Raw genomic sequence first — 24,751 nt, 5'->3', positions numbered from 1 at the left:
ACAGATATCACTTGCATTTCTATACACTAATAATGAAAAATCAGAAAGAGAAATTAAGGAATCAGTCCCATTCACCATTGCAACAAAAAGAATTAAATATATAGGAATAAACTTACCTAAGAAGACAAAATTACTGTACACAGAAAATAATAAGACAATAGTGAAAGAAATCAAAGATGACACAAACAGATTGAGAGACATTCCATCTTCCTGGGTAGGAGGAATCAGTATTGTGAAAATGACTATGCTACCAAACACAATCTACAGATTCAATGTGATCCCCCTCAAATTACCAATGACATTTTTCACAGAACTAGAACAAAAAATTTCACAATTCATATGGTAACACAAAAGACCCTGAATAGCCAAAGCAGTCTTGAGAAAGAATGGAACTGCAGGAATCAACCTTCCCTGACTTCAGATTATACTACAAAACTACAGTCATCAAGGCAGTACTGTACTGGAACAAAAACAGAAATATAGACCAATCTAACAAGATAGAAAGTGCAGAAATAAACCCATGCACCTATGGGTACTTTATTTTTGACAAAGAAGGCAAGAATATACAATGGAACAAAGACAGCCTCTTCAATAAATGGTGCTGGGAAAACTGGACAGCTCCATGTAAAAGAATGAAATTAGAACACTTCCTAACACTTTACACAAAAATAAACTCAAAATGGATTAAAGACCTAAATGTAAGACCACAAAGTATAAAATTCTTAGAGGAAAACAAAAGCAGAACACTCGATGATATAAATCAAAGCAAGATCCTCTATGACCCACCTCCTAGAGTAACAGAAATAAAAACCAAAGTAAACAAGTGGGACTTGATTAAACTTAAAAGCTTTCTCACAGCAAAGGAAACTATAAGCAAGGTGAAAGACAACCCTCAGAATGGGAAAAAATAATAGCAAATGAAACAACTGACAAAGGATTAATTTCCAAAATATACAAGCAGATCATACAACTGAATACCAAAAAAACAACCCAATCAAAAAGTGGGAAGAAGAGCTAAACAGATTTCTCCAAAGAAGACATACAGATGGCTAACAAACATATAAAAAGATGCTCAACATTGCTCATTATTAGAGAAAGGCAAATCAAAACTACAATGAGACATCACCTCACACCAGTCAGAATCGCCATCATAAAAAAGTCTACAAAAAATAAATGCTGGAGAGGGTGTGGAGAAAAGGGAACTCTTGCAGTTGATGGGAATGTAAATACACATTTATAGCCACTATGGAAGACAGTATGGAGATTCATTAAAAAACCAGGAATAAAACCACCAAATGACCCATCAATCCCACTCTTAGGCATATACCCTGAGGAAACCAAAATGGAAAAAGACACATGGATCCCATTGTTCACTGCAGCACTATTTACTATAGCTAGAATATGGAAACAACCTACATGTCCACGAACTGATGAATGGATAAAGAAGTTGTGGTATATACACACAATGGAATATTACTCAGCCATAAAAGGAACACCTTTGAGGCACTTCTAATGAGGTGGATGAACCTAGACCCTATTACACAGAGTGAAGTAAGTCAGAAAGAGAAAAATAAATATCATATGCTAATGCATACATACAGAATCTAGAAAAATGGTACTGAAGAATTCATTTACAGGGCAGCAATGGGGAAACAGACATAGAGAATAGACTTATGGACATGGGGAGAGGGGAGGAGAGGATGAAGTGTATGGGAAGAGTAACATAGAAACTTATTATTACCATATGTAAAATAGATAACCAATGGGAATTTGCTGTGTGGCTCAGGGAACTCAAACAGGGGCTGTGTATCAACCTAGAATGGTGGGATGGGGAGGGAGATGAGAGTGTGTTTCAAAAGGGAGGGGATATATGTATACCTATGGCTGATTCATGTTGAGGTTTGACAGAAAACAGCAAAATTCTCTAAGGCAATTATCCTCCAATAAAAATAAATATATTTAAAAAATTAGGATATGTTGACTGAATCACTATTCTGTACACCTGAAACTAATACAATATAATAAATGAACAATATTGCAATAAAAGTTTTAAAAGACGATATGGAAATGAAGGCAACCTGAGTGTTGGTTAGGGAATCACAAAGTTTTCCCCAAAGGAATGACATCTAAATTAAGAAGAAATGATTAGAATTAATCTGATGAAGTGAAGATCGGATAATATGAAGGCATTCCTGAAAGGTGAGAGCATGGCTCTTTCAGAGACCTGAAGACAGACCAGCATGAGTGGTCATTATTAACAATGCTGTTGAAGCTGAGGAGGCTGGTTTGACAGATCATTCAGACCCTTGTAAATTCTATTAACGATTTTGAACTCACCACAGATGGCAACTAAGAGGCTATTGAAAAGTTTCAAGCATAAGCTAACATAATTTTTTAATGTAAATTTTCTATGTAAAAAAAGGCAAAATCTTTTCCATTCCACAAGTGTGGGTATGATGGCATGATGATTTAAATTTCCTCTAAGTTGTAGGTTGCTAACAGAGATAGTTTCTCTGCATGAGGCTTTGATGAGGGTGGGTAGAGTGGCTAGTGGGTAGAGTGTCCATGTGGGACTAAATACCAGGGAGAAACAAGGAAGAAGGGGCTTAGAAGCTGCTTCCGCTTTGTGGTTCTGGCTGAGACTGGTCCTGCTTGTTCATGTCTGAAGTGGCAGGAGTGCAAGTTCATATTCCTGTCCTACACAGGGACCCTGGTGCTCAAGCTGGTCTTGAGCCTTGAGAGAGCCTTGAGAGATGTCATTCACTTTCCAGTCCCCCCCCCTGAGAACGGTATCCAGATCCTCTCTGGCCTTGAGAAGATTTTCACTATTAATATCTTGGTGTGATTGTCCTGTGCTCAGACATCACGTGAATGACCAGTGGAAATATGCAGCGATTTAATGTCAGTCTGTGTATAGTTCACTAATGCTTGAAAAACCACTCAGAGTGAGCCTGGACTGCCCTCCCGCATTTCAGTGATGTGACTCATGTTGTCTGCTCAATAGCTGATCCTGCACTACCACAAACAGCCTGCCTATAATTGAACTCATTGTCTTTCCCAATTTAGCTGGCCTCTGACACTGCTGTTTCTGTCAGTAGCACCAGCTTTTATTGCCTCCCAAGGTCCAAGATCTGGAGTCATCCTTGACTCCTGTAGGGTCTGCCTTTACCAATGCCAAGCATTCAGTTGTTCCTGATGACCTAGCAGTGGGGGGATCCTGTCCACCTGTGGGGGTCCTGCTCAACCCGCCCCAAGGGCCCGGATGCCCACCAGGCCTCTCTGCCAGGCTAGCTTCTCCTTTCCTCAGTCCCAACCCCAGCTCTTAAGGGGATCCCAGGTTGTGGTAGCTCCCAGCAATTTCCCTTTTTTTCAAATTCCTGTAGTATTCCTCTTCTAAAATCTTGAACTTTCATCTTTTCAAGTGTACATTCAACTTCTGTCACTAGTTAATAGGCCACTTGAGTGAAGAATCAAGTCTTTCTGTCACTTTTTATCCTCAGCTCCCAGTATAATATATGGCCCATAGGATTTGCTTACTGGGTATATTTTGACAATAAACCACAGCAAGAAATAACTAAAGGCCCATTGATATCATTTTATTAATAGGCGTCTATGTTAAATATTCTTTTTCTCCAGAGCAGTGCTTTTAAGTTTGGAGAACCAGCCACTATGACTCTAATTGCAAGCATTCCTTTTTCTCTAATTACCATTAAGTCTACAACTAGCTTCTTTAACTGTCTTCCATTAAATTACATTGAAAGTAGATTTGGGGAATGACCACAGATGTTTACTAGTGAGGAGTTCTTAGTCTAGACTAGAAGTAGTGTTTTATTCTGTCCCCAGACACTGTAGCGAAGCCACACTTAAATCATAGTCAAAAGATTACAAGCAATTTGCTTGCTTCAGTATATGGGTCAAACGGTGTCACTTCTCGTTTAACTCCCTTAGCGTGATTTGCACGGCCCTCCCCACCTCTCTGACCTCATCCCCACCAGTGCCCCCTCCCTCTCTATACCCCAGCAGCAGCAGCAGCAGCAGCAGCTTTCGGTTCCCCAGACCCCAGTGGCATGCTGTCTGCACACCCTTCCCTGTTCCTTCCTCGATTAGTTCCCGTCACGCCTGGGCCACAGGCAGTTCGTCACTTCCTTAAGACAGTGCTTCTCTGATCTCCCAGCACAGATCTACTTTCCTCGTTATACACTCCTACATCACTTATATCAACTACGATTAACTGTGACATAGTTTGTGTTCATCTCCACCAGACAGTAAGCTCTCAGATGTCAAGTGCCTGCAATAAAAGCCTGATGCACTATAATCAATAAATGCCTGAGTGAATAAGTAAATGAGCGTTTTTTGAACGACCCATAAAATTTTCAGAGAAACAAGCCGTTATAATATTATTTATATCCAGAGATTAATTTTCCTACTCGTCCTGCCCTGAATGAACATAGGAAGCTCTCTCTGGGTCCTGTGATTCACATGAAAACACACACACACACATTTTATAAAGTAAAAGTTTTGTAAAAGCAAGCCCACAAACCAAGCATTATGCAAAACAAACAAACAAACAAACAAAAGAAACCACACACCAAACCTTGACTTGCTCCCAAACAGAAACCAAGAAACTTAAATGATTGGGTAATAGGAACATTCAAAATATTTGTTTTGTTTCAAATTGTCTCATTGGTGCAAACTAGCTTGGGTAGTCACATTATTTTTTTTTAATTTTAAATTATTCTGAAAATTGTATCCAATTGGGTAAAAAGTGCAAGCAAGTAGCCTCATAGATATTAATATGAATTGTCTGCATGTTGAAACTTTTCAGTACATAGTTATCACCAAAGTTAATGTGGTTTCCTTCTCAGAAGGTCCCAGCAGCCCCGCTGGTGCATCTGTGACCTGTTGCTGTGTCCTTTCAGTCTTGAATTACCTGCTGAGTCAGACAACTGGAGAACAAATTGGCACCAACTGCAGAGGAGACTTTCCTGGTACAAAAATCTGACCTTAATCCCCCCAAGCCTTGAATATCCACTGTCAGGGAGCTAAAAGTTCACCAGATTTGAACTAAGATCTCACACTCTCATTCGTGTTTCCTCCACAATTCTTGTCTTTACTGAGAGAGGGGACAGGTCTCGTTTTGTCAATTCTTTGACCAGGATAAATCATCTTTCAGTTAAAAGAAGGGAGAAGGGGAAAGTTAACTATTTTGGAACAGCTTTCAAAACCATGGATATTTGTGCATCATTCTCCCCATCCCTTTGCTCATTTTATCACCTTATATACAATCGGACAAATAACAGTATGAATAAATGTTATGTTTTGAGGGCAGGGGACACACACACATGTAACTCACAGCGGGAGGAGGTATATTTTGGGGGGCATCAAATCTTTCTCTGGAGAGACTGACCTGCATGCTTGTAAATGATCAGACCCGTCATGGTCCGTGGCAGGAGGCTCCTGGAACCCCGCATCACCAGCAGACTTGCCACCTTTGACCGCCAGCATTTCAGTGCTGGAATCAGTCCCCGAAAATCTTCTCTTGACTGTTGTTTCATCTTGCCCACACCGACGTTGGAGTTGAGGATCCCTGTGGTGGTCCCCACCTCTGCTCTCCTGTTGCTTCCTTGAGGGTCTTTTACTCTCAGAGGACCCTCTCGACAGGGGGACACCACATCCTTCATACGTTGTGCCTTTTGCTCTGTGCAGGTTTAAAGAGCAGCTCTCACAGCTGGTCAGCTCCGTGTGCTTTCTATCTTTGGATCTCAAATGTACTGGATTGATTTCATTAGGAGCAGAAGACTCATCCAGCTTTCCACTTGTTTTGTTATTTCTCCTTCTTCTCCGCGACAGGCGGAACTTCACTTGGGCTCTTCTCTTTGCCTGAATCCAGTGACTCTCACGGGTGGAAGATGAGTCTGAAGAATCTGTGTCGGTCTCACTGTATCGGGGGCTGGGAACGTGGAGGTGAAAGTCGCTTCTTATCCCTCTCCCCTGTTCTTGGGCATGCTCGTACCTCTGAGATGCCCGCCTCCTCCTCCTAGACTTCTGTGTTACTGGTTTCTTACCAGGCTCCTGCCTAGCAGGGCTCAGCACTGTGACAGATGTGCTGTGCTCAAGTGAGGCTCCTGACATGTCATGTGAGATGGCAGATCTAGACAAAGCAGCAGGCAAAGGATGAGGGATTGGGATGGGGGGGCAGGGGGAGCCATGGGAATTGGAAAGGAGAGGACAGCCATGGGAAACAGAAAGAGAGAGAGATGAAAATGAGAGCATGGACCCAAAGTTCGCAAACAAAGATCAAATGAGGAAAATGTAGTAAAGGAAAAAAAAAATCAGGCTGATATAAATTATCCACAGACAAGACAAGACAGCAGCAAGAGTCACACAGTCTCAATATATACAACAAGAGTACAAAACACTGGTCTAAAAGCACCAAACAGGCTCGTTTGCTGCACACTTACCTGCAGATGTCCTGAGTGGATGGACAGACAGACAACCTTGACTGGCTCCTGGGAGCTGTCCCAGTTGTTGGACTGCTGGCCTGGAGAAACAAGTTAGACAATTTGGCATCTTGGTTAAGGTAATACATGGTTGATATCTTGCTTTTTTTCCACATATTTAAAAAATTACAACAAACGTGGCTGCCGGTCATGTTGTTCATAAGGCAGCTCACAGGATATAGGAAGTCAGAGGGCAGGTTTTGCAAAAGTAAAACTGATTTGAGGAACTTGGAACAGCTGAGATGCTGTACCACTTTGCTGTTGCTTCATTTGTGATAGAGGAAGATGATTCCACAAGTTTCTATTCTATTTACTGTAAACTTTTGAGTGGAATGGCTCAATTTGCCTTGGAAACAAATGTGTAACCCTTGAATAGCCTGTGATATAAAGGACACAACGGCTATTATGTGACAAAGATGATACTAATTCAGGAAGCTTCAATAATCAAATAGCCATTAGATTGCTAGATACTGCCTGGAGTTAACATTAAGTCACTTTAAGGCCCCATGAGATGATATATTTAAAAATACTTTGTAATATTTAAAAGCCTGCAGTGATTATTATTATTTTATCATGGAAGCTAATAAAAATCTATCCATCACAACATTATTAACCTTCTTAACTTTTAACTTCATGACCAGACTATGCCTGAGAATAAGAAAGCCTGAAATTATGCAGATTGGCATAAATTTCAGTCTGTTTCATGAGACTCCTATGTTTAAAACACAGCATTTACTTCACTACTTTGAATTTTCTAACCATTATATTTAATACATGTGGTGATGATAAATAAAAAACTAGACTGTGAAGAATTTACTGTGTGCCAGGCATGGTACTGTGGTTTATCTGCCATCTGTTTAATACTTATAATAATCCCACAAATGGGAAATAATAATAACTAATAGTTTTGAGGGAAAATTATATGCCAGTCACAGTTCTAAGTAATTTTCCTATGTTAATTCATTAGTACAAGAAACACATGTGGCAAATATGATAATTTTTTCCATGTTACAGATGAGGGAACTGAGAAATCAGTGCTGCTCGGTAGAGCAGAGCTTCATGTGAGAAATTCTGCTCCCTGATCTGCTCTCATACTCAACTCACAAGGCAACACCCTCCTATACACAGAGGAAATCCAGGGGGTTCAATCACAGATTTAGACCAGTCTGACTGCACAGATGAAATTGCCAGCAAGAAAAATAACAGTAAATGTAGTAAGATTAACCCCAAATTTCAAAGTTCTAAAAATCCCCATATTAAAGATACACGCATATAAATCAACTATAAGAAAAAAAAAACTGCAAAAAAGCATAAGCATGTGAAAGCTGCACAATATGTTACTGAACAACCAATGTGTCACTGAAGAAATCAAAGAAGACATAAAAAGTACCCGGAGGCAAATGAAAATGGAAACAACCTATGCAACTCAGCAAAGATACTTTTAAGGGGAAAGTTTATTGCAGTACAAGCTTACCTAGGGAAACAATTAAAAAATCTCAAATAAACAACTTATCTTTACACCTATAAGAACTAGAAAAGGAAGAACAAGCAAAATCCAAAGTTGACATGAGGAGAGATATAGTAAAGATCAGAGCAGAAATAAATGAACTAGAGACTTAAGAAACAATAGAAAAGATTAAACAAAAATAATAGACAAGATTAAACTAAGAGCTGGTTCTTTGAAATCTTTTCAAAATGGATAAATCTTTAGCCAGGATCATCAAGAAAAAAAGAGAGAGGGCACAAATCAATAAAATCAGAGGGGGAAAAGTAAAACTACAATCAACACCACAGAAATGCAGAGGATCATTAGAGACTACTATGAACAATCACAGGCTCATAAAATGGACAACCTAGAAGAAATGGACAAATTCTTAGAAATGTATAATCTAACAAACTAGTGAATATAACAAAAAATAAACAGACTCACAGATATAGGAGACAAACTAGTGGTTACCAGTATGGGGAGGGAACAGGGGAGGGACAAAATGAGAGCAGAGGGTTAACAAGTACAAGCTGTTATGTATAAAATAAGTAAGTTGCAAGAATATACTGCACAATGCATGAAATATAGCCAATATTTTATAAGAACTATGAATGGAGTGAAACTTAAAACATTCTGAGTCACTATGCTGTGCGTCCGTAACTCACACAATATCGTACATCAAACGCACTGGAGTGAAAAAAGATTAAAAAAAGACGACAATAAACATACCCGATTGTGGAGTCCAGAGGAAAAGAAACTAATTCTAAGTCAAGAGGTTAGAAGAACTTCAAGAGGAGGTATGAAGGGCTAAATAATACTGCTTCTTACTCCTACTCAAGATATCAACACTTTAATTTCTGGAATTTGAGAATCTGTTTCCTTACATAACAAAAGTGACTTTGCACAGGTGATTAAGTTAAGGACCTTGAGATGGTGAGATGGTCCTGGATTATTCAGGTGGACCAGGTGTAAGCATGAGGATCCTTCTAAGAGGGAGGTGGTAGCATTAGAGTCAGAGAGAAAAGATGAAAGGATGGGAGCAGAGGTCAGAGAGAAGGGGAGATGCTCCACTTCTGCCACTGAAGATAGACGGAGGAGGCCTTGAACAGAGGCATGCAGGCATCCTCTAGAACCTGGAAAAGGCTGGAAAAGGAGCTTTCCCCTACAGGCTCCAGAAGGAATGAGGTCCTGCTGACATCTGCGGTGTAGCCCCGTGAGACCCATGTTTGACCTCTGACCTCTAGAACTAGAGGATGGTACATTTGCATGGTAATTTGTTGTAGCAGTCATAGGAAACTAATATAGGGGTAATACTCAGCTAAGCTAAAAAGAAAAGTAGGAGTTATTAAAGAAGAGATTAAAAACATTCTGAGGCAGAAGAAGCCATGTGCCCACAGGGGAGCATGGTGCCCTCCACATGTTTCGATAGACTGATCTGCACACTTTGTTCTTATTAAGTTTATTTTATTGAAGTATAGGGGCTTCCCTGACGACTCAGTGGTAAAGAATCTGCCCGGAATGCAGGAGAACTGGGTTTGATTCCTGGATCGGGAAGATCCACTGAGGAGGGAATGGCAACCCACTCCAGTACTCTTGCCTGGAAAATCACATGGACAGAGGAGCCTGACAGTCTACAGTCCATAGGTTTGCAAAGAGTTAGACACAGTTGGAGGCTTCCCTGGTGGCTCAGAGGTTAAAGAGTCTGCCAGCAATGTGGGAGACCTGGGTTCGATCCCTGGGTGGGGAAGATCCCCTGGAGAAGGAAATGGCAATCCACTCCAGTACTCTTGCCTGGAGAATCCCATGGAGGGAGGAGCCTGGTGGGCTACAGTCCATGGAGTCCCAGAGAGCCGGACACGACTGAGCGACTTCACTCATAGACACAACTGACCGACTAATATACACATTGAAGTATCAGTTCAGTTCAGTTCAGTCTCTCAGTCATGTCTGACTCTTTGTGACCCCATGCGCTGTAGCACACCAGGCTTCCCTGTCCATCACCAACTCCCGGAGCTTTCTCAAACTCATGTACATTGAGTTGGTGATGCCATTTAACCATCTTATCCTCTGTTGTTGCCTTCTTCTCCTGCCTTCAATCTTTCCCAGCATCAGGGTCTTTTCCAATGAGTCAGTTCTGTTCATTAGGTAGCTGAAGTGTTGGAGCTTCAGCTTCAGCATCAGTCCTTCCAATAAATATTCAAGACTGATTTCCTTTAGGATAGATTGGTTTGATCTCTTTGCAGGACAAGGGACTCTCAAGAGTCTTCTCTTACACCACAGTTCAAAAGCATCAATTCTTTGCCACTCAGCTTTCTTTATAGTCCACCTCTTACATCCATACAGGACTACTGGAAAAGCCACAGCTTTGACTAGACGGATCTTTGTTGGCAAGGTAACATCTCTGCTTTTTAGTATGCTGTCTAGGTTGGTCATAGCTTTTCTTCCAAGGAGCAAGTGTCTTTTAGCTTCATGGTTGCAGTCACCATCTGCAGCGATTTTGGAGCCCAAGAAAATAAACTCTTTTACTGTTTATGTTGTTTGCCTACCTATTTGCCATGAAATGATGGAACCGGGTGCCATAATTTTAGTTTTTTGAATTTTAGGTCAGCTTTTTCACTCTCCTCTTTCACTTTCATCAGGAGGCTCTTCAGTTCCTCTTCACTTTCTGCCGTAAGGGTGGTGTGATATGCATATCTGAGGTTATTGATATTTCTCCTGGCAATCTTGATTCCAGTTTGTGCTTCATCCAGACCAGAATTTTGCACGATGTACTCTGCATATAAGTTAAATGAGCAGGGTGACATTATACAGTCTTGATGTACTCCTTTCTCAATTTGGAACCAGTTCATTGTTCCATTTCTGGTTCTAACTGTTGCTTCTTGACCTGCATACAGATTTCTCAGGAGGCAGTAAGATGGTGTGGTATTACCATCTCTTTAAGAATTTTCCAGTTTGTTGTGATTCACACAGTCCAAAGTTGTGTGTGATCCACACAAACAAACATTGAATTATAGTTGATTTATAATGTGTTAAGTTCTGCTGTACAGCAAAGTGATTCATAGTATATAAAATTCTTTTCCTCCATGATTTATTGTCGGATATAGAATATAGTTCCTTACTATGTGATAGGACCTTGTTGTTTATCCAATTTATAAATAACAGTTTGCATCTGTTAATCCCAGACTCTCAATCCTTCCCTCTCCCACCTCTTCTCCTCTTGGCAACCACAGGTTTGTTCTCTATGTCTGTGAGCTGGTTTCTGTTTCATGGATAAGTTCATTTGTGTCATATCTTAGGTTCCACATGTAAGTGATATCATATGGTATTTGTTTTTCTCTTTCTGGAGAGAGATTTACTCCACTTAGTGTGATTATCTCTCCTTCTACCCATGTTGCTATAAATGGCATTATTTCATTCTTTTTTTTATGGCTGAGTACTAGTCTATTGTGTATACCAATGTATTTCCTTCTTCTTTATGGTTGAATGGTATTCCAGTGTGTATACCACTTTTTTGTCCATTTATCTGTCCATGGACATTTTGGTTGTTTCCATGTCTTGGTTATTGTGAATAGTTCTGCTCTGAAAATAGAGCTCCTGTACCTTTTTGAATTAGCATTTTGTCTAGATAGATGCCCAGGAAGGGGGTTACTGGATCAAATGGCAACTCTATTTTTAGTTTTTTTGGGGTAACTTCTATACTATTTTCCATAGTAGCTAAACCAGTTTACATTCCCACCAACAGTGTAGGAGGGCTCCCTTTTCTCCACACACTTTTTAACATTCGTTATTTATAACATCTGCATACTTTCGACTTTTAATTTTCTGAGTCTTTTCCATCAATTCATGAACACTGTGTATTTTTAAAGTCTTTGAATGTCATCTTTGGACACCATTCCACATTTGGTGATCTCCTTCAATATATGTATCAGAACTAACTTATTTCAAGTTTTTAGTTTAGATCAACTTCATATCTGTACCCATCGAAAGCATAACCAGTTTTTGTAAAATATAAGCATTTTTCTGTACTTGAAGCTGTAAATTTTGTTAGAATGTGTACTGTTTATTCCACACACACCAAGTGAGTTTAGTAGGAATCTCCACATACAGCAGACACTGAATAAAGACCACATATGTGAAGTTTGCGCCTCATTCTCTTTTAAAAACAGCAACACAACCCCAAAGTGACTCCCAACCAGTGATAATGTGACTATAAAAGTGGATCACAATATGGTGACCATCATAATGGGTCTCCATGGCTACTTAAATAGTATGTTAAAGTCAATTCCATGAGACTGCACAAAGATCCTGAAATAGACATCATCATGATAAAACATTTTATAACCTCACAGTTCTGGGCAAATGCATGTTCTGCAATGGGAAAGTTATTTATCAACAAATAATAACACTGAACATTAAAAAAGATACAGCTTTCCTTTGGAGAGGTTTCAGCTTCATCATGATACTGACTCAAATAGCATTTATGTCTATGATGCCGAAAGGTTCTGAAGAGAACTAAAATCATTCTTGTTGCACCTTAGGAATCTTTGAATAGCTCACATCTGATTTTAGTTTATATATGTTCAGTGGGCCAGTGTCTCCTGCTGGAGCAGATGCTGACCTGCCTCCCAGGATCCTTACCCTGCCTTGAGTTCACTTGCCTTTGGACTGCTTCCCACTTGCACTCTCTGCCCTGGGTTTTTCCTGGTAGCATGTGCACTTGCTGGGTTGCACATGGGCATAGCCCAGTAGTGTGGAACAAATCAAACTGTTGGAGGACAGCTCTCAGATTGGAATCAATGCATAAATGCCCTGCTTTTCCATCTTCCCAGGGGCAGTGCTGAAGTGACTTCCAAAGTCTCTCAAAACGCTCCAAGCTGGATGAAAACTCACTTGTCCCCAGCTCATCAACACACTCATTATTGGCATTTTCCCATTCTCTGTCTTACTTTTCTCATGCATTATGCACTTTCCAGGATCCCCTCCCCCCAAAACTACCTGCACCCAACAAAGACACCACCAAAATTGACTAGAATCTATTTGACCAGCTAATTGGTGTGAAATTAATATCAGCTTGTGTCACTTTTGATTCATTTGCTCAGCAAATTAATAAGGATCTATCAACTAATAAACACAACTGTGAGTTCTGGGATTAAGAAACAGATGGTATTCTGATAGAGCTTCTTATTTAGTGGGAAAGAGGTGTAGGTGAACAGGTGATTTTAATATAGTTTAGGGTATCCTGAGACTGTGGTAGTGTGAGTTCTGGTGAAGAAATGGTACCAAATGCAAGACGGAACAGAGATTTAAAGTAAGCACCCCAGAGGAGAAGACAGGCTACCTCAAAAGGGCTGAATTGGTGATGGGGGTAAGCAGCCCAAACCGGGAGAAATGTGCTTTAGATCAAAGTGAGGAGATCAGGGAATCACAGAAAGTTTGGTGATGGTTGGAGGGAGGGTGGTGAGTGAGATAGGAAGTGATAAAATTAAGGAGAAAACAGCAGAGAGATGTCCTACATGCCACTTTGAAATGTTTGAATTGTACCCTTAAATAAATGGAAAGTCACTGAGAGCTGGTCAGTAGCAAATGGAAATAATTAAATTGGGGCATTAGAAAGCTCACTACAGCAGCTGAGAACTGAAAGATCCAGAACTGATCATCAACAGGCAGAAGAATTAGGATTCAATATATCCAAGATATGACAGGGAAAGAGGAGAGGAGAATCAAGAAATACCATTCCAAGTAGATGCTTTATTTTTAAACATAATAAAATTTTTTTGAAAGATCACCTGAACAAAGTAACATGGGGAAATATCTAGAAATATACTTTTTAAAAAGCTACATGAAATCAGAGTACATTTACCAAACATCAAAACACAGTATGAATTTTCAGAAATAAGAATATGTGGGTAGCAAAGATAAATCATAAAAATAGAAATCTATCCACCTATCGTCACCATCTGTCAATTATCTATTTACCATCTCTCTATCTATCTATCATCATCACCTGTCTTAGGAAGTCAAGAGATACCTAGAGTAACAGGCAAGTTTGGCCTGGGAGTACAAAATGAAGCCTGGTAAAGGCTAACACAGTTTTGACAAGAGAATTCACTAGTCATAGCAAACACCCTTTTCCAATGACACAAAAAATGAATCTACATATGGGCATCACCAGATAGTAAATACTGAAATCAGAATGATTACGTTCTTTGCAGCAAAAGATGGACAAGTTCTATGCAGTCAGCAAAAACAAGACCTGGAGCTGATTGTGGCTGAGATAATGAGGGCCTTATTGCAAAATTCAGGCTTAAATTGAAAAAAGTAGAGAAAACCAAAAGACCATTCAGGTATGAACTAAATAAAATCATTTATGATTATACAGTGGAAGTGACAAATAGATTCAAGGGATTAGATTTGACAGAATGCCTGAAGAAATATGAATGGAGGTTCATAGCATGGTACAGGAAGCAGTGACAAAAACCATCCCCAAGAAGAAGTGCAAGAAGACAAAATAGTTGTCTGAGGAGTCCTTACAGATAGCTGAGAAAAGAAGACGAACAAAAGGCAAAGGAGAAAGGAAAAGATATGCCGAACTAAATACAGAGTTCCAAAGAATAACAAGGAGAGATAAGAAGGCCTTCCTATATGAGGAATGCAAATAGAGGAAAATGATAGAATGGGAAAGACTAGAGGTCTCTTCAAGAAAATTGGACATACCAAGGGAAAATTTTTATGCAAAGATGGACACAGTAAAGGATAGAAACAGAAAGAAACTAATAGAAGAAGAAGAGATTAAGAAGAAGTGGCAAGAACTCACAGAAGAACTGTACAGAAAAGGTCTTAATGACCCAGATAATCACAATGGTGTTGTCACTCACCTAGAGCCAGACATCCTGAAATGTGAAGTCAAGTGGACCTTAGGAAGCATTAGAATGAACAAAACTAATGGAGGTGATGGAATTCCAGCTGAGCTATTTCAAATCCTAAAAGATGATGCTGTTAAAGTGCTGCACTCAATATGTCATCAAATTTGGAAATCTCAGCAGTGACCAAAGAACTGGAAGAGGTCAGTTTTCATTCCAATTCCAAAGAAGGGCAATGCCAAACAATGTTTAAGCTACCATACAAATGTATTCATTTCAAATGCTAGCAGAGTAATCCTAAAAATCCTTCAAGCTAGGCTTCAACAGCATGTGATTCAAGAACTTCCAAATGTACAAGCTGGATTTAGAAAAGTCAGAGGAACCAGAGATCAAACGGATGCAACATCTGCTGAATCAGAAAAAGCAAGAGAATTAAAAAAAAAAAGTCTACTTCTGCTTAATTGACTATGCTAAAATCTAGAACTAACACTAAAAAAGATGTCCTTTTCATCAGAGGGGACTGGAATGCAAAAGTTGGAAGTCAAGAGATAGCTGGAGTGAGAAACAAGTTTGGCCTTGGAGTACAAAATGAAACAGCTCAAAGGCTAACAGAATTTTGCCAACAGAACACACTATTCATAGCTAACACACTCTTCCAACAACATGAGAGATGACTCTATACATGAACATCACCAGATGGTCAATATGGAAATCAAATTGATTATATGCTTTGCAGCCAAAGATAGAGAAGCTCTATACAGTCAGCAAAAACAGATCAGGAGATGACTGTTGCTCAGATCATGAAGTTCTTATTGCAAAATTCAGACTTAAACTGAAGAAAGTAGGGAAAACCACAAGACCATTCAGGTATGAGGTAAATCAAATCCCTTTCGATAATGGAGAGGAAGATAAATAGATTCAAGGGATTAGATCTGATAGACAGAGATCCTGAAGAACTATGGATGGAAGTTCATAACATTGTACTGCTGCTGCTGCTGCTAAGTCGCTTCAGTCATGTCTGACTCTGTGCGACCCCATAGATGGCAGCCCACAGCCCACCAGGCTCCCCGGTCCCTGGCATTCTCCAGAAAAGAATACTGGAGTGGGTTGCCATTTCCTTCTTCAATGCATGAACGTGAACAGTGAAAGTGAACTTGCTCAGTCGTCTCCGACTCTTAGCGACCCCATGGACTGCAGCCTGTCAGGCTCCTCCGTTCATGGGATTTTCCAGGCAAGAGTACTGGAATGGGATGCCATTGCCTTCTCCGGTAACATTGTACAGGAGGCAGTAATTGAAACCATCGCAAAGAAGAAGAAATGCAAAAAGGCAAATGGTTGTCTGAGAAAGTCTTACAAATAGCTGAGAAAAGAAGAGAAGTGAAAGGCAAAGGAGAAAAAGAAAGATATATCCATCTGAATGGGGAGTTCCAAAGAATAACAAGGAGAAACAAGAGAGCCTTCTTATGTGAGCAATGAAAATAGAGGAAAATGATAGAATGGGAAAGACTAGAGATGTCTTCAAGAAAATTAGAGACACCAAGGGAACATTTCATGCAAAGATGGACTTAATAAAGGACAGAAATGGTATGGACCTAACAGAAGCAGAAGATATTAGGAAGAGGTGGCAAAAATACACAGAAGAACTGTACAAAAAAGATCTTAATGACACAGATAACCATGATGGTGTGATCACTCACTGAGAGCCAGATATCCTGTAGTGTGAAGTCAAGTGGGCCTTAGGAAGCAGAATTAGAAACAAAGCTAGCAGAGGTAATGGAACTCCAGCTGAGCTATTTCAAGTCCTAAAACATGATGCTGTGAAAGTGCTGCACTCAATATGCCAGCAAATCTGGAAAACTCAGCAGTGGCCACAGGACTGGAAAAGGTCAGTTTCCATTCCAATTCCAAAGAAAGGCAAGGCCAAAGAATGTTCAAACTACTGCACAATTACACTCATCTCACATGCTAGCAGAGTAATGCTCAAAATTCTCCAAGCCAGGCTTCAACAATATGTGAACTCTGAACTTTCAGATTCAAGCTGGATTTAGAAAAGGCAGAGGAACCAGAGATCAAATTGCCAACATCCCTTGTATCATAGAAAAAGCAAGAGAATTCCAGAAGAATATCTACTTCTGCTTCACTGATTACACTAAAGCCTTTGACTGTGTGAATCACAGCAAACTGGAAAATTCTTAAAGGGATGGGAATACCTCAACTTACCTCCTGAGAAATCTATATGCAGGACAAGAAGCAATAGTTAGAACTGGACATGGAACAATGGACTTGTTCAAAACTGGGAAAGGAGTACATCAAGGCTGCATATTGTTACCTTGCTTATTTAATTTATATGCAGAGTACATCATATGAAATGCTGGACTGGATGAAGCACAAGCTGGAATAAAGATTGCAAGGAGAAATATCAATAACCTCAGATACATAGATGACACTACCCTTATGGCAGAAAGTGAAGATGAACTAAACAGCCTCTTGATGAAAGTTAAAAGGAGAGTGAAAATATTGGCTTAAAACTCAACATTCAAAAAACTAAGATCATGGCATCCAGTCTCATCACTTCATGGCAAATAGGTGGGGAAACAATGGAGACAGTGACAGACTTAGGGACTGAATTACCACAAGATTCCCATGAGAATCAAGCCCCCCAAACAGACTTAAAAATGCATTTTTAACTTGACTTTCTACCTGTCTTGTCTTATGAGCCCAGATCCCTCATTTATGATTCTTGGGATGATATTTGAAATACACCACCTGCACTGAATGTCTTGTTACTAGTATTGATTTGAAGGAAACCCAAACTGAGAGATAGTTTCTACCAGAGATAGTGCTGGAAAGAAGAACCACAGGATAGAATTTAGGAGCTGGGTCACTCATAGCCGGACATAAGAGGGAACCTTCCACTGGGAGTGAGTGCAGGGGTGATGATACCTAGTGCACTGTAGCCTCATGATTCCTCTGGGAAGCTGAGGTGCAGGTAGTGGGAAGCATGCAGAAGTCCAAGCATTTGCACAGGAAGAGCCAATGGTAATTAGAAGGACACGCAGTTGCATGGCTTGGTTTCCTGCTTTGGAAGCTTCTATGAAAGACAATGGGAGGTTCAGCTGGGCCAGATAGCAACCCAAGGTGCTTTGTGTATATCCCCAAGGTGCATCAGCCCGTAACCATTCAGGTGTGCAATTCTTGGCAATATTCTTTTATTCTTTTTGAAATCTCATATACTAGATTTACTTTGTCCATGTTCTGGAAGATTTTAAAAGCAAACAGTTCTCTGGATGCCTAAAAGTAATGCCTAGGTTTACTGAGGCTTGTTTCAGACACAGAAAGCTAGACATAGAAAACAAACTTATGTTTATCAAAGGGGAAAGAGAGACTGGCTATATCAGGACCTTGGGATTAACATATACACACTACTATATATAAAATAGATAATCAACAAGGATGAGCTAGAGAGCACAGAGAACTCAATATTTATAAGAACCTATAAGGGAACAGAATCTGTGATCTTTGTGACCCCATGGACTGCAGCACGAGGACATGAGGCCTCCCTGTCCCTCACCATCTCCTAGAGTTCACCCAAGTTCATGTCCACTGAGTTGGTGATGCCATCCAACCATCTCATCCTCTGCATCCTTCTTCTCCTTTTGCTTTCAGTCTTTCCCAGCATCAGGGTCTTTCCCAATAAGTCAACTGTTCGCATCAGGTGGCCAAAGTATTGGAGCTTCAGCTTCAGCATCAGTCCTTCCAATGAGTATTCAGGGTTGATTTCCCTTAGGATTGACTGGTTTGATATTCTTGCTGTCCAAGGGACTCTCAAGAGTGATATGTATGTGTATGTACATATACATATACATACGTATATACATATATATACAATATACCTTCCTTGCCCACCCCCACCCTTTCCACAAACCTTGCTGGGGTATATAAATGGGGAGAGAAATCCTGGAATGTCATCCCTGTTCTCCTCTCCTTTTCCTGCCCTTCAGTACAAGTAGTTGAAAGCAAAGTGGGATTCCTATACCTGTGAATTGTAAATGTTGTTTTAGTCATTCCCCTATCTTCCTAACCTATTTGCTGTTGTTCAGTCACTAAGTCATGTCTTGAAACTAACACAATATTGTAAATTAACTATTCTTCAATAAAAAAAAAATCAAGCAGGAGTTAGGCAGAGAGTGGCCTCATGGAAGACCACAGAATCTGTCAGATTCAATTCTATGGGTAGTAGTCACAATAATAATTATAACAACGCTAGTAATAATCAGAAATAGTAAATACTGGTTTATTTACCAAAGCCTTATAACATGCTTTACTTATACATATGTATCGAACATATACAACCTTGAAATGTATGAATTATTATACTCCTTTAATAGAATGCAAAATACCAAGTCTTAAAGAATTCACAGAATCTGGCAGTGTTCTTTCCATTTCATAGGGGACTGTAGAGATTTAGGCCCATCACCCCATCCCTGGCCTCTTTCCCACACCCTTCTTTCAGCTTTTCCCCTTTGCTGTCTCACTCCCCTTCTCCCTCATTCCTGATGCCTAGGAAACATTTCCCAAACAGGGTACCCATACAAGTCCTTGTCCAACATCCTGCTTTTGTGTGAACGTCAGCTCAGACCCTGGATGTTTCAGGTGGGCTGTATGTGAGGTGAATGGATTGGTTGCTGCCTTCACACCTGTCAGCCTGGACCTCCTCCCACATTTCTGCAGTTGTGTGTATTCCCCATAACCTGAGCCCTCTAGTTGCAGGTCTGCTGCCCTGCAACCAAGTCTGTTTACAAGAAGATCAAGTTCCAAAACCCTGGCCCTTTCTTTAACATGGTGCAATTACTTGTTCAGAGAGGAAACAAATATTCTTCTCATAGTTCTGCCTGCCTGCCATTTTTCTTCATTTTATCAGTATTCTATGAGCTTTACGATGTGCCTTAAGGGAGATTCCCCAGTCATTTCCTTCATCTTATTAAAAAGGCTTCAGTGGTTCCTGATTGTCTAATAAATTAAATACAAAGACACTTTGTTGTTGTTGGTTACTTGCTAAGTTGTATCTGACTCTTTTGCAACTCCTGGACTATAGCCCTTCAGGCTCCCCTGTCCATGGGATTTCCCAGGGAAGAATACTGGAGTGAGTTGCCATTTCCTTCTCCAGGGATTTTTCCAACCCAGGGGTCAAACTTATGCTTCCTGCATTAGCAGGAGCATTCTTTACCACTGAGCCACCAAGGATTTAGGGCCTTGGGTTCTGCATCCCATCTACTTTTCTGGTATTTACTTTAGTCAGTCCTTTTAATGCCCAGCTTCTAGAAAACCATTTTGTTATTATTATCAAATATGTCTCACACGCGTATTTCTTTTTTTAATACAAATTTATTTATTTTAATTAGATGCTAATTACTTTACAATATTGTATTGGTTTTGCCATACATTGACATGCATCCACCATGGGTATACATGTGTTTACCATCCTGAACCCCCCTCCCACAGCCCTCCCCATACCATCCCTCTGGGTCATCCCAGTGCACCAGCCCCGAGCATTCTTTCATACTCGAATTTCTATATCTTTCTCCATCAGTTCAGTTCAGTTCAGTCGCTCAGTCGTATCTGACTCTTTTTGACTCCATGAATTGCAGCTTGCCAGGCCTCCCTGTCTATCACCAGCTCCTGGAGTTCACTTAAACTCATGTCCATCGAGTCAGTGATATCATCCAACCATCTCATTCTCTGTCATCCCCTTCTCCTCCTGCATCCAATCCCTCCCAGCATCAGTCTTTTCCAATGAGTCAACTCTTCACATGAGGTGGCCAAAGTACTGGAGTTTCAGCTTTAGCATCATTCCTTCCCAAGAAATCCCAGGGCTGATCTCCTTCAGAATGGACTGGTTGGATCTCCTTGCAGTCCAAGGGACTCTCAAGAGTCTTCTCCAACACGACAATTCAAAACTCTTCAGGACTCAGCTTTCTTCACAGTCCAACTTTCACATCCATACATGACCATTGGGAAAACCATAGCCTTGACTAGATGGACCTTTGTTGGCAAAGTAATATCTCTGCTTTTCAATATGTTATCTAGGTTGGTCATAATTTTCCTTCCAAGGAGTAAGAGTCTTTTAATTTCATGGCTGCAGTCACCATCTGCAGTGATTTTGGAGCCCCCAAAAATAAAGTCTGACACTGTTTCCACTGTTTCCCCATCTATTTCCCATGAAATGATGGGACTAGATACCATGATCTTTGTTTTCTGAATGTTGAGCTTTAAGCCAACTTTTCACTCCCCACTTTCACTTTCATCAAGAGGCTTTTTAGTTCCTCTTCACTTTCTGCCATAAGGGTGGTGTCATCTGCATATCTGAGGTTATTGAGATTTCTCCCAGCAATCTTGATTCCAGCTTGTGCTTCTTCCAGCCCAGAATTTCTCATGATGTACTCTGCATATAAGTTAATTAAGCAGGGTGACAATATACCGTCTTGATGTACTCCTTTTCCTATTTGGTCCATATCTGTTGGTCCATGTCCAGTTCTAACTGTTGCTTCCTGACCTGCATACAGATTTCTCAAGAGGCAGTTCAGGTGGTCTAGTATTCCCATCTCTTTCAGAATTTTCCACCATTTATTGTGATCCACACAGTCAAAGGCTTTGGCATAGTCAATATAGCAGATAGATGTTTTCTGGAACTCTCTTGCTTTTTTGATGATCCAGTGGATGTTAGCAATTTGATCTCTGCTTCCTCTGCCTTTTCTAAAACCAGCTTGAACATCAGGGAGTTCACAGTTCACATATTGCTGAAGCCTGGCTTGGAGAATTTTGAGCATTACTTTACTAGTGTGTGAGATGAATGCAATTGTGTGGTCGTTTGAACATTCTTTGGCATTGCCTTTCTTTGAGATTGGAATGAAAACTGACCTTTTCCAGTCCTGTGGCTACTGTTGAGTTTTCCAAATTTGCTGGCATATTGAGTGTAGCACTTTCACAGCATCATCTTTCAGGATTTGAAATAGCTCAACTGGAATTCCATCCCTTCCACTAGCTTTGTTCGTAGTGATGCTTTCTAAGGCCCATTTGACTTCACATTCCAGGATGTCTGGCTCTAGGTGAGTGATCACACCATCGTGATTATTTAGGTTGTGAAGATCTTTTTTGTACGGCTCTTCTGTATATTCTTGCTACCTCTTTTTAATATCTGTTGCCTCTGTTAGGTCCATACCATTTCTGTCCTTTATCGAACCCATCTTTGCATGAAATGTTCCCTTGATATCTCTAATTTTCTTGAAGAGATCTCTAGTTTTTCCCATTCTGTTCTTTTCCTCTATTTCTTTGCATTGATCCCTGAGGAAGGCTTTCTTATCTCTCCTTGCTATTTTTTGGAACTGAGAGGGTAACAGGCAGGAAGGCCAGGGGTCTCCAAATGGAGGAAATAGCCTGCAAATGTCAGACATTTTTATCTCTCTTAAGCGGCAGGAGGAAACAAACTAGCGATATTTTTTCCTTCTCTACACAAATTTAAAAGGAGGTTTCTCTTAAAATTCTGTGTTGCTATATTGACACCTGGTTTCAGGTTAAGTTAACCAATGCCTTTTCCTTATGGAAATGTTTGTCTTAAGCTATGCTAATGTACTATGCATTTACCCCAAACTCTGTCTTCAAGCAGATTCCGCCTTTTGGGCTCAGAACCTACTTGATAAACCAATATGTTATACTCAGATATTGTCCCTCTAATCTATGTAAATGAAACTATTTGTATGGTGATCTGCCCTTCTTCAAGATTCCAGTTAATAATTTTATGGCCCAAGATAAACCATTTGGTGCCAAGATTATCCCAAAATACATCTTATAGGTGAGGGGCCTAGTGCCATTCTGAGTTTTGAGACATTCCTTTCTTTCATTAACAGGCTGCTTGTGACCATATAACATCCAGCTGAAGACTAGCAGGGGGGTACTCTTTCTGCCCTCTTCTGATGCCTATGTCAGAAGCTTTTTCTATCTCCTTTATACTTTAATAAAACTTTATTACACAAAAGCTCTGAGTGATCAAGCCTCATCTCTGGCCCCAGATTGAATTCTTCTCCTCTGGGGGCCAAGAATCCCAGTGTCTTTATTCAACAACAACCTTTCAGAACTCTGCATTCAGATGCTTATATCTTTCCCTTTCTCCTCTGCTTTTCGCTTCTCTTCTTTTCACAGCTATTTGTAAGGCCTCCTCAGACAGCCATTTTGCTTTTTTGCATTTCTTTTCTATGGAGATGGTCTTGATCCCTGTTTCCTTTACAATGTCATGAACCTCCATCCATAGTTCATCAGGCACTCTATCAGATCTAATCCCTTAAATCTATTTCTCACTTCCACTGTATAATTATAAAGGCTTTTATTTAGGTCATACCTGAATGGTCTAGTGGTTTTCCCTACTTTCTTCAATTTAAGTCTGAATTTGTCAACAAGGAGTTCATGATCTGAGCCACAGTCAGCTCCCAGTCTTGTTTTTGCTGACTGTATAGAGCTTCTCCATCTTTGACTGCAAAGAATATAATCAATCTGATATTGGTGTTGACCATCTGGTGATGTCCATGTGTAGAGTCTTTTCTTGTGTTGTTGGAAGAGGGTGCTTGCTATGGCTTGGGATTTCCTCAAGGCCCACTTAATTTTTCCAGCTTTATGCCAGCCATTTCCTTTGAACTTCAAGCCCTTTTAAACTTCTTTTATGGGATCCAGCTTGCTCTGATAAATATTTTATCATCTGTGTTCCTGTCTAGCCATTTCCAAATTTGCACAATGTTCTATGGTTGATCTTCTTTTTTTCTTCTGTACCAGAGTGAGAAAGGAGGCCACATCTTACTCATTTTAGGAAACTTCATAATGTCCTGTATGCAGCAGGTGTCTAATAAACAGTTTTAGGGTTGAACTGACCTTGTTGAGTCTCATCCTGATTTTAGTGGAGATAACAGATGACAATCACAGTATAGTGATCCAAGAAGAACGGACTTCACTCACTTCTGGCAAAGAGCCACTTTTGTTTTGTAACAAAATAAATGAACTGAGGTCTAAGTGTTATATGGTTCTTAAGACTATTTCCATGGACTTTGGAATAAAAAGCATATCAAATGCAAGATGTATGTCCTATTTTCTTTTAAAGATAGGGATTTCTAGTTAGGAAAAGATATTGTGTAGAGCAGACTATATCTTCCAATAGTTTGTAAGCTGGCAGAGTCTGTTTAAAAAGAAAACATGGTAATTGTGAATAAAAATGAAATAAAATCTTTTAAATTCAACATCAATGAATTGTTTTAATTTGCTAGTTGGTACATTGTGAGAGGTTGGTAATTTGTTCATCTCTTTAATAGGTGTTGGAGAAAACTCATGAGAGTTCCTTGGACTGCAAGGAGATCCAACCAGCCCATTCTGAAGGAGATCAGCCTTGGGATTTCTTTGGAAGGAATGATGCTGAAGCTGAAACTCCAGTACTTTGGCCACCTCATGTGAAGAGTTGACTCATTGGAAAAGACTGATGCTGGGAGGGATTGGATGCAGGAGGAGAAGGGGACGACAGAGGATGAGATGGCTGGATGGCATCACTGACTCGATGGACGTGAGTCTGAGTGAACTCTGGGAGTTGGTGATGGACAGGAAGGCCTGGTGTGCTGCTATTCATGGGATTGCAAAGAGTTGGATACAAATGAGCTACTGAACTGAACTGAACTTGATAGATGCAGGATGGAAATGTATTGGGGAGGGGAAAAAACAATTGGCTGGATGAGCAGAATAACATGTCCTTTGAAATGAAGCATTCTTTGTAATGGACATTTATTTCAGATGATTATATTGTACAATGCATTTAAATAGGAAAAACAAACAGGAACCCAGCTGCACTAATTTTATCAAAATTATTTATATCAGAA

General features: G+C 40.1%; 1 protein-coding gene across 1 annotated transcript in view; it reads right to left on the bottom strand.

The window, feature by feature from the left end:
- The window catches only part of MARCHF1 (membrane associated ring-CH-type finger 1), a 503,717-nt gene that overhangs the window by 127,796 nt on the left and 351,170 nt on the right, over positions 1-24,751 (bottom strand). Inside the window, exons 3-4 of the mRNA XM_052642212.1 lie at positions 6,462-6,541; positions 5,408-6,151 (exon numbers count right to left, since the gene is read on the bottom strand). Coding sequence (XP_052498172.1) covers positions 5,408-6,151; positions 6,462-6,541 — 824 coding nt within the window. The remainder of the gene's footprint in view (positions 1-5,407; positions 6,152-6,461; positions 6,542-24,751) is intronic.

Source organism: Budorcas taxicolor, chromosome 6, assembly GCF_023091745.1.
Source record: "Budorcas taxicolor isolate Tak-1 chromosome 6, Takin1.1, whole genome shotgun sequence".
In the NCBI taxonomy this organism is placed as follows: Eukaryota; Metazoa; Chordata; class Mammalia; order Artiodactyla; family Bovidae; genus Budorcas; species Budorcas taxicolor.
This window is presented reverse-complemented; position numbering and strand designations above follow the sequence as displayed.